The sequence below is a fragment of the Adiantum capillus-veneris genome, chromosome 19 (assembly GCF_014529385.1).
Source record: "Adiantum capillus-veneris isolate H3 chromosome 19, ASM1452938v2, whole genome shotgun sequence".
Lineage (NCBI taxonomy): Eukaryota > Viridiplantae > Streptophyta > Polypodiopsida > Polypodiales > Pteridaceae > Adiantum > Adiantum capillus-veneris.
Window position 1 is genome coordinate 35,865,712 of NC_140949.1, and position 16,610 is coordinate 35,882,321.

Consider the following 16,610-nt stretch of genomic DNA (forward strand, 5'->3'; position numbering starts at 1 on the left):
CTTTGGATGAGGTATTCTCTACATTTAAGAAGCTCCTTGCACTTGTTAAGAATCAACTAGGTAAAAAGCGTAAGGGCTTGAATACTGATAATAGTGGGAAATATGTCTCAAAAGACATGATAGGCTTTTTGGCCATGGCTTTGTACACCCTTGTTTCTTAACAAATGATATGCTGTTTGGCTTCTATAGTGTCTCTTGCCCCTCATCCCCAGGTCTGTATAAGAGTGCATTTAGTTCACAAACACACACACGCACAAAACCTTGTAGGACTTTAAACTCACTTCATTGGGTCTCAAGTTAGTGTTCCATCAAAATCCACATCGAGTGAGTGGTTTAACCTGTATTCTGAATTTCAAACAAGTTGCTGGTACTCGTCGCCATCGGAATCCAACTCGTCCGTAGGTTGAACGCGAGCGCTCGTTTTTGCTCCATTACTTCCATGCACAGCTCAGCCATAGTTTATTCAGAAGGCAGGATAGTCTTTCAATGCGGATCCAGGCAAAGAGGGTTACTGCGAAGCTTCTTTGTGAGTTTTTTTGTAAAGAGTAGGTTGTGCTCTTCGGGTTAGCTTGCCAGAATGCAGAGCAATACGAGCAATGCAGAGACGCAGGAGACACAAAACATACCCACTTCATCGATGCTGTGGGTTAGAAACCTCAAGAAGTATGTTGGGTCTGGAACAGGATTGGGTTCGGAAGCGCTGATGGGTATGCTCATTCTCGCTCTTCAATTATCAAATCACGTTTTTTGTTGTCATGGTGAGTATAACAGTTTGGAAATTAACCTTTAGAAACATCTCCCCAACATTTAAGTTGTTATTGGACAAATTTAAGTGTCTTTGAAGAATACAATGGGACACACAGATGCGTGTTTGTGTGCATTCCTTGGGCCTTCCTTCTCTTATTTAGTCCAGCATAATTTCATATATTGTTCCAATTTTCTTACACAGTTGGGCTGAGTAAAGCTGGAGTATTGAAATTTAAAGGATGAAATTCTGTGAATCATTTACATTATTAGGCAGGGCACTTCTTCTTGGTGTGTGGTTACCGATCTATGATACTCATGTATGCATCTTAAGTTGTGTTCCATTGTTATAATTGGTTATTGTTTTGTGACTTCCCGTGAAGGTGAAAGCCATTCAGAGAACTTTGATACTTCTTCGAACTTATGAAATCTTTTCCAGTTACTTATTATCAGCCATGTAGTTTCAAAGTATCCCTAGCATACCCAAGCTCTGTTCTTTTGCAGAGCTAGAGACAAAAAGGATACTGCTGGAGGTTTTTAAAGAAAGGCAACAAAAGAATGCACAATCAGGGGCTCTTCCTACTTTTTATAAGAAGGTGCCCATTGCTAATTTTGCTTAGTCAAGCATCACCCAAATGTGTGCCTTTTTTTGACTGTTTTTCTCCTAGCAGAAACCAGCTGAGGGATCCATAGGCGGTAAAGTTCAAAGGTTGGCCAGATTTTCATTTTTAAAGGTAAGTTTCATACTTGCTGTGCTCTAAGATATCTGAAAATCTTAAGCCAATAAGCTTTTATTGTGCAGAAACAAACAGAACAACTTCTAAATGCGGATGATTTGGATACTATGTGGGTCTGTTTAAGGGAAAACTGTGTGGTTGATGATTCAACTGGTGCTGAAAAGGTCAATTTCTCAAATTTGAAATGCTCTCTCTTTATGTACATGCCTAGCATGGTTTTGTCCTTTAGAGTGTGGGCATGAAAAGTTGCAGGGTCACAAAATGTAGTCTATGCTCCAGCTTAGACATGCTGTTGGAACTATGTATCAGGGCCATGTTCTAAAACATACATACCTTGAGATTGATGACAAATCCCCCCTCCCCCTCCCCCTCAAAATGTTGCTATGAGAGGAAGGTTTTGGCGATCGACCTGACTGTTTTGAATGTGGGAAATTGGAAGAATTTCATTTGTGTGTAGCACTCTTCATCTGCTGTAGAGGCTGTAGCCTGTTTCAGCCAAGAGATCTGTTTCAAAACGAGTAAGCAGGGCTATATCCATCGGAATGTTCCTCAAAGAGTAAAGAGCGGAAGTGAGGTAGCAGAAAGAAAGGCATCCGGAGTCCAAGGCTGATTTTATGTGGGTTGCGGATGGGCACCATGGGGTAGATTTGGGGCTGATTTGCACATCTGAAGTGAGCCGAATGTGGGTTGCAAAAACTGAGATATGAGACACAAAAACGCAGCAGATTTTACACTTATAGCAGGCTGAAAATGATGCAACCAATGTGGCAAAGATGGGCAGGAGAGGACTCAGAATGGCTAATGGGGGTGCCATATGGAGGGATGCGATGGGCTGCCAATGCTGCCAACTATGGCTGACATAGGGCTAAAAAACACTGGGCCAGAGAGGGTGCGATCAATCTTTTAAACACATTAGCTCTTACACTTACAGCAGGCTGAAAATGATGCAACTGATGTGGCAAAGATGGGGTAGGAGAGGCATGGCTCCGAGAGGCTAATGGGTTAGATGGAGGGATGAGATTGGCTACCAATGTCGTCAGAGATGGTTGATAGAGGGCTAAAAAACACTGGGCTAGAGGTGGTTCGATCAACCTTTAAAACACAAGCAGATGGGCTGGCGACAAAGCAAGAAAACGCCCTAAATGGGTAGATGCTAGGCGTCTTGGAACTTATGTGAAAAATGAGAGGTCAGGAGCTGTTTTTATAGTGCTAATATGGCCTAGATGTCTATAGCCAATTGCCATCCGGTCATAAAGTGATGACGTGGCGTGCCCAACTGGAAGGAAAATGGCTGTGAGGACAAGAAGAAACTGATCCTAGAAGAACTTGCAGAAGGTTTGGGCATAGGGTCTAAAAAGGGATTGGGATTTAAAACTTCTAACTCAACAACTTAAAGATCTTGTGTAGCACCGGCCGAGGTGCCAAAAATCAAAAGCTTGATCTTTGGAGGAGATTTCTATAATTGCATTGACAAGGAAGCTGTATGAAATTTTGCGTTTTGCGCTGCTGTGATGATGTGGCAGGCTGTACAGATTTCCGCGATTTTGTTGTTGGCAAATTTTGGGAGTTTACGTGAGCTATTGACAGGAGTTGCCTTTGGGGTTTAGTGCTTTTGGCTTTTGGGGTCTGCTTTTGGGCATCCCTTGTAATGTTCATAAAGACCCCTAAGTTTCACACTGTGGCAAGCTGATGATGTGGTGACCGTACGGATCCCCGCAGTTTACATTTACTGCTAACGTGGCATCACTGTACGGAATTTCCGCGATTTGTGTTTCTGTTGCTGATGTGGCAGTGCTGTACGAGTTTCCGCTTTTTGCGCTGCTGACTTGGGCAGTTTCAATGCTAGCTTTTTGGGTGCAAGTGCTCTTAGAATTAAGTGCTTTTGGATATAATGCTTTTGGGCATCCCTTGTACTCTTTATAAGTGTCCTATGGGCTAGTCTTCAGGGCATTTGGACGCAGAGCTTGAAGAGTTGCTCCATCGGGAGTTGTACCCACTTGAATCAATAAGAAAGAAATACCGAAAGGGGCGTTAGTCTTTGGGGCCAACGCGTCTTGGCTCGGAACTCTGTCGCGTCGTGTCGTCTCTCTGAGATATGAATTTTTTTAAAGTGTTAAAGTGTGTAGATTGCCGCTTTGTTTGTCTTTCCGTCCGATCACTCACCGAAAGTAATTACAGTGGTATCAGAGCGTCAGAATTGTGCTTTTCTGAAAGCATACCGGTCCTACCAAAGAGCAGGCGGAGCAAGATTCTACATAAATTTTCTCTATCAAAGAATCTTAGTGTCCCTGCCCCGGACTTACTAGCCTCTCCCACTCTTAGTCCATTGTGCATCGGGTGCGCTCTTGTCTTCATCGCTTTGTCTTAAAGGGCATAAGCCATAAAGAATCCAAGATCTTATCGACATGGACGGAGAATAGGTTGACCACAGTGCTCAACAAGAGAATCCTTCTAGCCTTTCTACGCAAAGGCAACGAGATGAGACCCATGCGCAGTATGTGGTCCGACAATTGGTGTACTTGGCAGAACAACAAAAGAAGAACCCGACAGATGGTCGAATTGATTTAGAAGCCCTGCACAATTACTGGGGCTCTTTAAATCCTCCAGTGGCCATAGTTGTCTCTCAACAGGTTCCCCAAATGTATTCTTCTATACCACAAAATCCTCTGGGGCTTCGTCTCAACAGAATTTTGGGGATGCCTCTCAATTTTTAGGAGGCATTTTTAAGCATATGGCTTTAGGAGAACGTTCTCGTGCTGCTACGGAGATTTTATCCATAGTTATCGGGGAACGCCCATTTTTTGGGGGGGGGGGGGGGCACGGGGACGGCGTTTTGGGATCAAGTCAAGCCAAGAACGTTTCGGAACGGCTTGCCGTTTCGGATAAGCAGTTGATACCGGAACGGACTGCCCGGAACGGTTCGGAATGGGCGAATTTTCAGGTTTTGTTCTTGTGAGCCAAATTTTCGGGTTTTGGTTTTCTATCTTGTGAGCCTCTGTCTTATAAAATGCCCCTCCCTCCACCCCTTGCCTTCACAATGCACACAAGGCTCAAGCTTTCAAGGGCCAAGCAGAATGTTCTCGTGCTGCTACGGAGATTTTATCCATAGTTATCGGGGAACGCCCATTTTGGGGGGGGGGGGCACGGGGACGGCGTTTTGGGATCAAGTCAAGCCAAGAACGTTTCGGAACGGCTTGCCGTTTCGGATAAGCAGTTGATACTGGAACGGACGGCCCGGAACGGTTCGGAATGGGCGAATTTTCAGGTTTTGTTCTTGTGAGCCAAATTTTCGGGTTTTGGTTTTCTATCTTGTGAGCCTCTGTCTTATAAAATGCCCCTCCCTCCACCCCTTGCCTTCACAATGCACACAAGGCTCAAGCTTTCAAGGGCCAAGCCTCAAGCTCTATCCTCTCGAGTCTCGACTCTCAAGCTCTAGCCTCTTTCAAGTTCTCAAGTCTACATAGTACAAGCTCTTTCCCTATCTCTCTCGAGCTCTCCCTTTGTCTCTCTCTCCCTCTTAAGCTCTCAAGTCTACACGGCACACGTCGTGCCACGTTTGCCATAGTAATGTTGAATTGTCTTCAAATCAAGGTTTTTGTCAGTATTAGAGTCAAAGGAGTCAAGGACTCTAATACTACTAATTTTCAATCACACAAAGCTAAAAATTGCATTATTTGGGTGTTTTTAATGCCTCCCGTTGTGCGCCATTCCCGTTCCGAACCCCTCCCCGTTTCGCAGGGAGGCCCGTCACCGTTTTCGTCTGCGTTGCGGGTAACTATGATATTACCTTTTGTCCCTTGGACGTCCACCTTACACTACTACTCCCCCTCCACCACCCGTGGCCCATGTCCCACCTACATATGCGACAAATTGCCACGAAGTGATGATGTGGCATGACCAACTAGAAGAGAAATGGCCAAGTGAATGAGAGAAATTGAACGGACTAAGGTATGGTTCATACTACTTCAGTTTTCAGACCTACCACAGCTATGGGCGGCCTTTCCCCCTTGGACGAGAGGGATGTCCGTGCACTTTTGCGTCGATTGTGGGCAGGCTTCGAAGCTTTGTCCCCACCATTCGGCAACCAATGGGATTCACTGCAGGCTTTGGCACATTGTTGCTTCTTCAGCTGTAGATTTTGCTTTCGTTAATGGGGGCTGTCCTGTGTGAATCAAACTGTGCTGGAAAAGGCAGTGTCTATGCGCGCGCTGCGGTAGTTTGAATGCACCCTAACTTGAAAAACTTATGAAGCACCGGCCGTGGGGCCTGAATCCCTAAAAGATAGAAGCTTGAACCCTGAAAGAGATTTTTGTAAAATGCATTGACATGCTGACTTGGCAAATTGTACGGGCTTTGCTAACGTGGCAGATTGTACGGACTTTCGCAACTTACCTTGGTAGTTTTTTTGCAACTTCAACGCTAGCTTTTGGGGACTAGAGCTTTTGGGGTTTAATGCTTTTGAAGTGATTGCTTTTGGGGCTCTGCTCTTGGGCATCCCATGTACTGCTTATAAGAGCCCTTGGAGCCTCACTCTGCGGAGCATTTGGACGTTGAGTCTGAGAGCGGAGGACCCTCGGGAGTTGTACCTTGTTGGGATCAATCAATAATAAAGAAACATCGAAAGGGGCGCCAATCTTTGGGGCCAATGCTTGTGGGCATGGAACTCCCTGTGCTGTATCGACTCTCTCTCTCTCTCTCTCTCTCTCTCTCTCCCTCTCTCTATATTAAAGTACAGTGGTTTTGAAGTTTCTATTCGTGTGTTGCTATTGATTTCTCGCTTGGATTGTCCAAGCCTGTAACACAGATGGATAGCATCACCACTATTACTACTATTCGGCACCTCAAACTATGGATGCTGGGCCAAAACCATTTAAAGATGGGGGTGCTCCAATAAAGTTTTTCGCATTCTCAGGCGTCCAGGATGCTCTCAACACTCTCAAATTTCTATAGCAATTTGACATCTTGTTCAGTAATGGGAACTTTACTGAAGAATCAAAGTTTCTCAGAGTTACATCTTTTCTCAAGGATAGTGCATTGTAAGGTGCAGCGGAATGAACGTTGTATTTTTCTCAAGATTAGTGATCTTTATTTGCTCAAGGTTCCTTTTAGTTCTTAGGGAAGGAGAGAGCCTTCCGTCTTTATGGAGAGTGCTATGATCACGAACAAAGTGAGTGGATATTGTGCGTGCAAGTGAATGAGACTGAGAGAAGGAGAGAGAAGAGATACGACACCCGAGAGGTTGTAAAACCCTCCTCCGAAGGCCCACTCTCGTCGGTGAGAGTGGTCTACTTGATTGCACAAAGGTGTACAATGCGTATGCATGGACTATGCGGATGACGACGACGACTTGGTGGCTGAAATCTGAGATCTTCAAATCGCTGAATTTTGGACTGTTTCGGTGGCTGAAAATGACTGTTTTGGTTGCGTTTCCTTGGGCTAAAGATGGGGGAACTTCTGCAACCGATCTGGGATGTATTCGCTACCTTGCTAAAGGCTGAAAATGCTGTGTATCTGCAGGTTGGGGCTAAAAGTCAAAACGCTGCAGCAAGGCAAAAACGCCAGCAAAAACGCTAGCTTGGCTGAAATTGCTGATGTCAAAACGCTGATTCTGCTGATGCTTTGCAATCCCAAAAACGCTGGGCTTTGGGGGTTGCCTGAAGGGGACACAAACGCCATGAAATGGGCTGATCTGGCGATGGCCGATTGTGGACAAAAACGCCAAGAGAAGGGGACCTTATGGCGATGGGTCTGATGCTGAGGGGGGTACTGCTGAGAAGTTGCCTGTTGAGCGGGAAGCTCCTGCTGCCTCTTCTGCCAGAAAGTGCTAACTTGGGTTTGCTTATATATTAACTTAGCAAAATTGCCCTACCTACTTTTGTAGGAAAGTCACTTAAAAATAATAAGTGAAAATCCCAATAAATAGGAAAATAGGCTAAATGCACTGGAAAATTCCCCTAACTGATGCTAATGGATTCTGATGGGAATTCCGATGATCATGCTGTGTGCAACCGGAGGATATGCATCTATGCTAAGTGACTTGGCATGCACGGTCTATGAATAGACTCACAAAAGTGCCAGATCACTGCTAATCTAACTTGACGGAACTGACTGAATCCTGCTGTGGTGTAGCTTGTCCACGGACAGTCACGTGACATGCATTGTCAAGGTTGGCTACTTTGGCAAAGAAACAAGACCGGCCCAAAACCTAGATCGATTTCAAGTTAGCATTCTATCCAAGCTTTCTTGATGAGACATTCTAAGTAGATATAATTGCAGCATGGTACTGGTCTCAGGATGTACCCCTCGGACATGCTTCCAATTTAGAACCAAAGAGTTTTGGATGCCTATCTGTCACAAAGTGATGATGTGGCGGATAGCAGAGACCCTAATTTCTGCTAGAAACCCTAAAATTCTTGCAAATCGTAATTTATGCCAAAAACCCTAATTTTTGGAAATCGTGGAGCTGTAAAAAAATAAATATATTTTGGAAATTTTGAGCGACGCAAATCTCAGCTTTTTTGCTATGATTTGGGAGAAAGAGAGAAAAAGAGAACTTGCTTTTTACGGACTCTCATTGAGAGAGAGAGAGAGAGAATCTGCTTTTGCTTTCAAGCTTTTGGGGCTTTGCTTTTGGGCATCCCTCGTAATCTTTAAATTAGTGGTGAGGGCCTCACTTCTCAGAGCATCTGGACGCAAAGTTTGAGAGTGAAACCCTAACCGATCTCTTGTACTTTGATGATTGATTAATACAAAAAGAAATATCGAAAGGGGCGCCAGTCTTTGGGGCCAATATCTCTAGGCACGGAACTCCGTCGGGCCAATGAAAAATCTATTGTGATTTGTGAATTGTTTGAAGTGGTTATTTGGTGCTGTCGTGATTGATTCTTGACTTGGAGTGTCCAAGTCTGTTACAGTGGTATCAGAGCACGGCCGATTTCTCTACTACGGGAAATCCGATCCCCAATTTTTTTTCAGTGGCACCTATGGCTTCACGCAAGGATTAGTCGACTCCCTCTGCATCTGGAGATGCGGGTAGGGATCACAACGAAGATTCAGACAGAGAGTATGGCATGCCTCGGCCTACTCAGGCGGAGCAAAGAGAGATGAAGCGTCGTCAATTGATCGGCAATGCAACAAAGATGATGCTCAATTTTGCGAAGGATCCGAAATTGACAAAATATATGAGCGAGACTTCTTTTTAGGAAGTGCATGCACAGTGGCAGAAAACCACTACACCACCCCCGAAACCCACTCTCAAGAAACCTTCTGCTCCGAAGAAATATTCAGAGAAGGAATTAGAAGAGGTGGTTGATGCACGGATTGCCCAACTTTTTAACGTGCAAAAGAAAGCCAAAAAGCACGGCAAAAAGCAGAAAAAAGGACTGACTTCCCGGGATATTTGGGTCGTCAGCCAACTTTTGATAAGGCAAAGAAACAAAAGAAGCGTGTTCGATTTGAAGGAGTACCCAGTTCTTCTTTTTCTTCTTCTTACAGTTCTTCTAGCTCTTCAGATTAAGCGAAGAAGACAGAAAAGGTAAAAAGCGAAGCAAGAAACAAAGCTTCGGAAAGGGCAAGAAAAAGGCAAAGAAGGCTAAATCTCGCCCAGAGCCTGACAGTTCTACTGAGGACTCGTCTACAGACAGCTCAGATTCTGATGACGGAAACTTTTATGCGAACAAGAAGAATTTTTACAAAGCCAACCAGTATGACTTTCTCGAAGATAAAAGCAAGAAAGTCTGAGAGTTTAAGGAAGGTGGCCACTCGATCAAGTTTGATACTTTCTCAGAATACTCAGATGCTTTGAAGTCTTTGTCTTTTATACAACAGTTTGACATCGCTTTCACGGGAGGACGCTATGTAGAGCACTCCAAGATTCGGAGAGCTACCTCTTACTTTAATGGGAATGCTCGTACTTGGTGGTCCACTCTTCTTTTAAACAAGACTGTGCCAGTTAAATGGTTGAAATTTAAGAAGCTTTTTATTTCTTCTTGGTATATGAACGAGATGTACGAGCTGCTTGGAACCATCTTCGGATGACCAAGAAAGATACAATCAATGCTTATTGTGAAAGATTCTGGAGCTCTTTTCTACCCGCCTCTTCATCTTGTTCAGAGAACAGATTGAGCGGTTTACCTTGGGTCTACCTACAGAGATCCGAGATCACTGCTTGGAACAGAAGTAAGCTTCTATTCAGGATTTGATGAGTCATGCGAAGCGGGGCTTTGCCATTCACTCTAGCAGTCTGACCTACCCCACAGATGAGGCCGTGACACAACGAGCCGAACAGACTTCTGGTAATGAAAGTAGAAAGAAAAAGAACCCAGAGAAAAAGGATGCACCACCCAAGCTTATTCTGAGGAGAGAGCTCGCTTCATTAGAGAGGGGAAGTGCTTTGGATGCGGGGAACATGGACATATCTCCGCGAAGTGCCCTAAAAAGGCACAGAAAGAACATAATGATAAGAACGACAACAGGTGTTGCTAAATTGGCTTTATCTGACATAAAAATAATTCAAAATGAATTATTGGATTTATAAGTGAGAGGGTTTTCTCGCTTGGAACACCAGGAAAAATAATTCTAAATGAATTATTGGAATTTTAAGTGAGAGGGTTTTTCGCACCGGAGACATCCGAGTACAGAGTATTCCTAGTGCGTCATTCAAAGTAATGATGGGAGCACTGAGAACGGGAATATCTGTAAGGCCACCAGGAATGGGTACTTCTGATGCGTCACATTGGATGGGTGACAGGGAGCATCGGAAAGAAGTATCCGACCATCCGGGAACGGACATCTCTGATGCGTCATAGGATGGGTGACATAGAGCATCGTGAAGGAGATTGTACCGTAAGTTCGAAGGAAAGGACTAGGTAATGGGTATTCCTGATGCGTCACAAGGTGGGTGACGGTGCATCGGAAAGGGGATATCCATAGTCAAGAGGAAATTCCGAACTGTGTTGGAATTGTGCACAAGGAAAAAGCAAGCACTTGAATGAAGATGGGTTCAGAGGAAACTTTGAGGAAAAACAGATGCTTTCTGAGAAAGCGGGATTGCTTTTCGGGAAAGCCACTGCTTTCCCGCGAGGAAGTCTATGTCTGCATTGCAACTGTGCATGTGATTGCATCCAGGGACGCCTGGGAAGTGCTGTGAAAGCATTGTTTTTAACTTATAAGGTTTTATTGAGTTTTTGGGCAGGTTCAGACTATTTTTAAAATACGCCGGCCGCCCACTTAATCAGTGGGTAGCCATCTGTAAATAAGGCAACAGATCAGCCAGCGTTTTCTCTCTCTCTTTTTCTGACAGAACAGGGAAAAAAAAAAGAAAAAAGAAAAAAGCAAAAAGGAAAAAAAAAAAAAACGGCCGCGATCTCTACCGAGCAGCTATTCGTGCCCGTGGCTAGGAGCTATAAAAGCATCACATGCCCTCACTCAGAGGGGAGGACCAATCTTTGCAAGGAGGAGATGCTGCAGCAGATTTCAGCCGTAAAGAAGACGTTGCCGGTGATGCCCATGGCTGCCCCAAGTGTACCAGATGTCGCCAAGACCCAGTGCGCGAGTTCCCTCGCGAAGAAGTGCCTACGAAGCGTGTTTCCATCGCGACAAGTTGCTGTTTTTCTCTGTTTTCAGCCCATAAACGTCGTAGACGGGGCTGATTTACGAGAAGGAACCCGAGAACACACCTCTTTTGTGTGTAGGATTGGAAGAGAGGATTTTCTATGTAGAGATCTCTTCTGGGGAATTTCTTTTTTCGAGAACCGAGTTGCGTTTCGAGCGTCGAGACTTTGAAGGTAACGATTTTCATGTTATGATCTTTGAGTATTTGATTGCAGGTGTACTTCCTCTTTGTGAGGGAGTAGGAGCAGAGGAAGGCACGAGCCTCTGCAGGAGAAAGCGCTCTTAGGAACTAGAGCCAGATCAGCCCAAGGGTTTCGTACCCGAGTTGGGAAGTAGATCCACGGATCGGAGAGAGGTAGTCTCTCAAGTTGCGATCCGGAAGTTGGGATTCCCAAGTAAGGACTTCGTGTCCGGGAAAGCAGAGTTGTTCTGTGGGAAGAGGACTCTGGAAATAGAGTTCTAAAAGAGAGTTGCAGGGATGTCATGCCTTGAGTTTGGAAGGTGAGATCCAGAGACGAGAACCTTGATTCTCGAGGAATTGGAATAAGGAACGGAAGTTTCTTGGAATAGGGTTTTGCCCTAGGAATCGGAAGTTGAGGCTTCCGGGAACCATCAAGTCTTATTCTAGAATGAACGTGGTAATACGTTCGGTTCAAGTGCTTGTATAGACTTCTCCTCAATAATAAAGATACTATTACGGGGGGGGACCAGTCCATCTTCTCGTCCCCAGTACTGTGTCGATCTTCTCACTTTATCTCTTTCTCTCTCTCTCTATCTATTTCTCTCTATGTCCTCTGGCTTCAATATTAAGTGATAAATTTTATTTATTCGAGTATATTTTATATTGCTATGCGCTCCCGTTTGTGACATTGGTATCAGAGCATGGTCTCCTCTCTTTCTTTGTAAAGGAGGACGACTCTGGGAAGATACGGGAAGAAGCCATGACAAGCCAAGAGAGAAGTAAGCAGGCGGAACCCTAAGTCCTGTTAGGAAAAGCTCGCAGAGTTGGAAAAAATTTTTCTCTCTATAAGAAGTCGACACAAGACTTGGGATTCTCTGAGAAGGCGACAAGAGCATGATGCTCAAGAACCTAGAGAATCCAAGGAGCGGAACGCTTGAGATCCTTCAGAATCCAGAAAATAGCCATGAACGTCAATCAAGAACTATAGCCATGAAATCCCGTCATTTCGGGAACTATATGAAGAAGGTCTCTAGAGTCTAGACCTAGGAACACTCCAGTGACCAGTCAAGTTTGATACTTTTGACGGAAGGGAAGATGTCCTGAAAGCTACTTCTCTCATTCGACAGTTTGAAGTTGCCTTTGCAAACGGCAATTTCTGATAAGCGTCGAAGGTGAGGCATGTGACCAAACACCTCAAGGGGATTGCAAGTACTTGGTGGTATACCAAAGCTCTGCAAGGAACTTACAACAAGACTTGGATTCAATTCAAGGCTCAATTTGCGGACAATTTTTTTTTTCCTCTACACTTTGAGGAAGGCATCTAAGAAGATTGGGATCGGTTTGCCCAATAGGAACACGAGCGAGTCAAAGCAAGCAGTGGTTCACTCTTGCGAAGGTAGCTCCATTCTTGATCCTCTCTAAGGAAGGAAAGATGAACAAATTTAACGAGACTTTTGCCCAAATTTTGTAAACCCATCTGCAAAATACTTTGCAGCAGACGGTAGAGTCAGCAATAAAAGCGGAAAGTGTATACCTTAGTGTACATAGAATCCAATCCCCGTAGTGGGACGGGAACCATTGAACACAGAAAGTTTGGAGTAAGGGAATTCAATCTAACTCGTGGGTTCTTGAATAGAAGACCCTCGAACTTTAATTGAGAGGGTAGGTTTTCAATCAAAGTTACATCCTTGCGGAAATCATAAAGTGCATTGTGCTTGTTTGCTCTTTTGCACGAGGTATGGTTATGTCTAATCGGGACTACTTACTCTTGAGTGTTTATGAGAGCAAGATCAAATTGAAACATTGTTTTTGGAGATGAATTGGTTTGCTTGACTAGCCGGAAGGTCAACTATTGATCTGGTATCCGGTAATTCTTGAACAGATTACCTGCTACTGCGGGTAGGAAATTATGAAGGAACTATTATGAGCTTTCTAGCAAAGAAAAGCTTTCATTAAGCTTGAATAGTCTTTAAGCCCACACCCCCTACCCGGTAAGGGAAGATATGGTAGTGCTTTTCGCACAAGTGAATGAACACTCTCTTTACGAGGGAAGGAACGAGTGACGACTACGGCCTGTGCTCGAGGAATCCAAAGATTGAAATCCTAGATTATTTGATGAGCAGGTTTTGCTCTAAGATCGAGCCAAGGGATCGTCAAGTTGAGCGTCTTCTCTCTAAGGATCTTACGAAGGGAAGGTAATTTCCCATGTTCACCGAAACTCTAACACAGCTTAAGAATTATGTACACTTTTGAGTACATGGAATAACACACGAAGATGCAGACCTATGCCAAGGAACTGGATGAGAGTTTGTTATACTCTCTTGAGCGCCTTTTTGCGCGCAAGGATATTCCGACACGAGAGTCTCTATTTGAGATGTGTTCGATAGAAGGAATTTGAGTTTCTCTACGGAGAAGAGGTTTTTTGATGGTTGTTAATCATTGAGTACGCTATGTGCTTTTACCATTCCAGTAGCAACTTTTGGTTGCGGTATATGTTTCTCCATGAGCAGGTCAAGTAGCATTTACACGCTACTGGAATAAATTTGAACTATTTTGTTCGTAAGAATATAATTCGCCAACCGTTTCAAAATGGTAAGGATTACAAATGGGAGAATATCCCTGAGAATCAAAGAGGGTTCGCTCTATTGTGAACCGGGTTTGAACGTACGTTCAGAAAATGCTATGGCTAGAATCCTATCTACCTGAGGTTTTGCAAATCGTCATTGATGCTCGTAAGGTGAATCATTTATTATGATTTTGTAAGGAAGAGACGCTAATGGGCGTCGGGAAATCACTGTTGGTGGTAATAACTCGCAGGAGGAAACGATTGGAAGGAAGTGCTGTCGTGCACAAGGAATCTTCGGACTGAGCGACGGCCTAGAACAAGAACCTTCTTTAAGGTGATCGCAAATTGTGGAAGAAAGACATCGAACTTAATACTCTATGACTTGGCCATTCCCTATGTGGGAGGACACAAGAGGTTTAATACCCTCTGGACTAACAACGTAGGATTATGTGCAAGGACAAATACCTAGATTGATTTCTAGGAAGATTATTCTTCTCGAATTTGTTTGAGAAGATAGAATCAAGTTAACAGAGTCTTAGATAAGGAAACTTTGGATCAGAACAATTGGCCTACCCAAAGCCAAGGCCCGGAATAAGAACTTACTTTGGTAAGATGACACACTTGTTCTGCCATAGGAAGATTCACATGAGCTTAATGCTCTGGACATGCCCTATGCGGGAGGACAGAAGAGGTTTAATATCCTCAAGACTAATAGCGCAAGGTTATGAGCAAGGACATAGACCTAAATTGATTTTTAGGAGGATTATTCTTCTCGGGATTGAGAAGGTGGAATTGAGTTCACAGATTCTCGGAAAGACGCGAATGATGAGTTCTTACATGGCTCGTAAGTTTGATGAATGGTGAAGGATATCCTCGAGGTACTAGAGGAAGCATATGAACTGGTAAGGTAAGTATTGAATTATGAATTTTTTTGTTTAATTTACTTTTTACGTTCTCTACTGAGAAAGGACCAGCTCAACTCACCATCGAGCAAGATTTGGAATTTGTTCCAGTTTCTCCCCGCCAGTTCAGTTAGACCTCTACAGTTGAGGACAACTGTTTATAAGTGAGAGGGATGTTGCTAAATTGGCTTTATCTGACATAAAAATAATTCAAAATGAATTATTGGATTTATAAGTGAGAGGGTTTTCTCGCTTGGAACACCAGGAAAAATAATTCTAAATGAATTATTGGAATTTTAAGTGAGAGGGTTTTTCGCACCGGAGACATCCGAGTACAGAGTATTCCTAGTGCGTCATTCAAAGTAATGATGGGAGCACTGAGAACGGGAATATCTGTAAGGCCACCAGGAATGGGTACTTCTGATGCGTCACATTGGATGGGTGACAGGGAGCATCGGAAAGAAGTATCCGACCATCCGGGAACGGACATCTTTGATGCATCATAGGATGGGTGACATAGAGCATCGTGAAGGAGATTGTACCGTAAGTTCGAAGGAAAGGACTAGGTAATGGGTATTCCTGATGCGTCACAAGGTGGGTGACGGTGCATCGGAAAGGGGATATCCATAGTCAAGAGGAAATTCCGAACTGTGTTGGAATTGTGCACAAGGAAAAAGCAAGCACTTGAATGAAGATGGGTTCAGAGGAAACTTTGAGGAAAAACAGATGCTTTCTAAGAAAGCGGGATTGCTTTTCGGGAAGGCCACTGCTTTCCCGCGAGGAAGACTATGTTTGCATTGCAACTGTGCATGTGATTGCATCCAGGGACGCCTGGGAAGTGCTGTGAAAGCATTGTTTTTAACTTATAAGGTTTTATTGAGTTTTTGGGCAGGTTCAGACTATTTTTAAAATACGCCGGCCGCCCACTTAATCAGTGGGTAGCCATCTGTAAATAAGGCAACAGATCAGCCAGCGTTTTCTCTCTCTCTTTTTCTGACAGAACAGGGAAAAAAAAAAGAAAAAAGAAAAAAGCAAAAAGGAAAAAAAAAAAAAACGGCCGCGATCTCTACCGAGCAGCTATTCGTGCCCGTGGCTAGGAGCTATAAAAGCATCACATGCCCTCACTCAGAGGGGAGGACCAATCTTTGCAAGGAGGAGATGCTGCAGCAGATTTCAGCCGTAAAGAAGACGTTGCCGGTGATGCCCATGGCTGCCCCAAGTGTACCAGATGTCGCCAAGACCCAGTGCGCGAGTTCCCTCGCGAAGAAGTGCCTACGAAGCGTGTTTCCATCGCGACAAGTTGCTGTTTTTCTCTGTTTTCAGCCCATAAACGTCGTAGACGGGGCTGATTTACGAGAAGGAACCCGAGAACACACCTCTTTTGTGTGTAGGATTGGAAGAGAGGATTTTCTATGTAGAGATCTCTTCTGGGGAATTTCTTTTTTCGAGAACCGAGTTGCGTTTCGAGCGTCGAGACTTTGAAGGTAACGATTTTCATGTTATGATCTTTGAGTATTTGATTGCAGGTGTACTTCCTCTTTGTGAGGGAGTAGGAGCAGAGGAAGGCACGAGCCTCTGCAGGAGAAAGCGCTCTTAGGAACTAGAGCCAGATCAGCCCAAGGGTTTCGTACCCGAGTTGGGAAGTAGATCCACGGATCGGAGAGAGGTAGTCTCTCAAGTTGCGATCCGGAAGTTGGGATTCCCAAGTAAGGACTTCGTGTCCGGGAAAGCAGAGTTGTTTTGTGGGAAGAGGACTCTGGAAATAGAGTTCTAAAAGAGAGTTGGAGGGATGTCATGCCTTGAGTCTGGAAGGTGAGATCTAGAGGCGAGAACCTTGATTCTCGAGGAATTGGAATAAGGAACGGAAG

General features: G+C 44.3%; 1 protein-coding gene across 1 annotated transcript in view; it reads left to right on the forward strand.

Annotated features, from left to right (window-relative positions):
* The first annotated feature begins 284 nt into the window (after nucleotides 1-284).
* FASS (tonneau 2 (TON2)) overlaps nucleotides 285-16,610 on the forward strand; it is a 78,930-nt gene continuing 62,604 nt past the window's right edge. Inside the window, exons 1-4 of the mRNA XM_086490443.1 lie at nucleotides 285-707; nucleotides 1,249-1,340; nucleotides 1,416-1,478; nucleotides 1,547-1,645. Coding sequence (XP_086346569.1) covers nucleotides 578-707; nucleotides 1,249-1,340; nucleotides 1,416-1,478; nucleotides 1,547-1,645 — 384 coding nt within the window. The 5' untranslated portion in view covers nucleotides 285-577. The remainder of the gene's footprint in view (nucleotides 708-1,248; nucleotides 1,341-1,415; nucleotides 1,479-1,546; nucleotides 1,646-16,610) is intronic.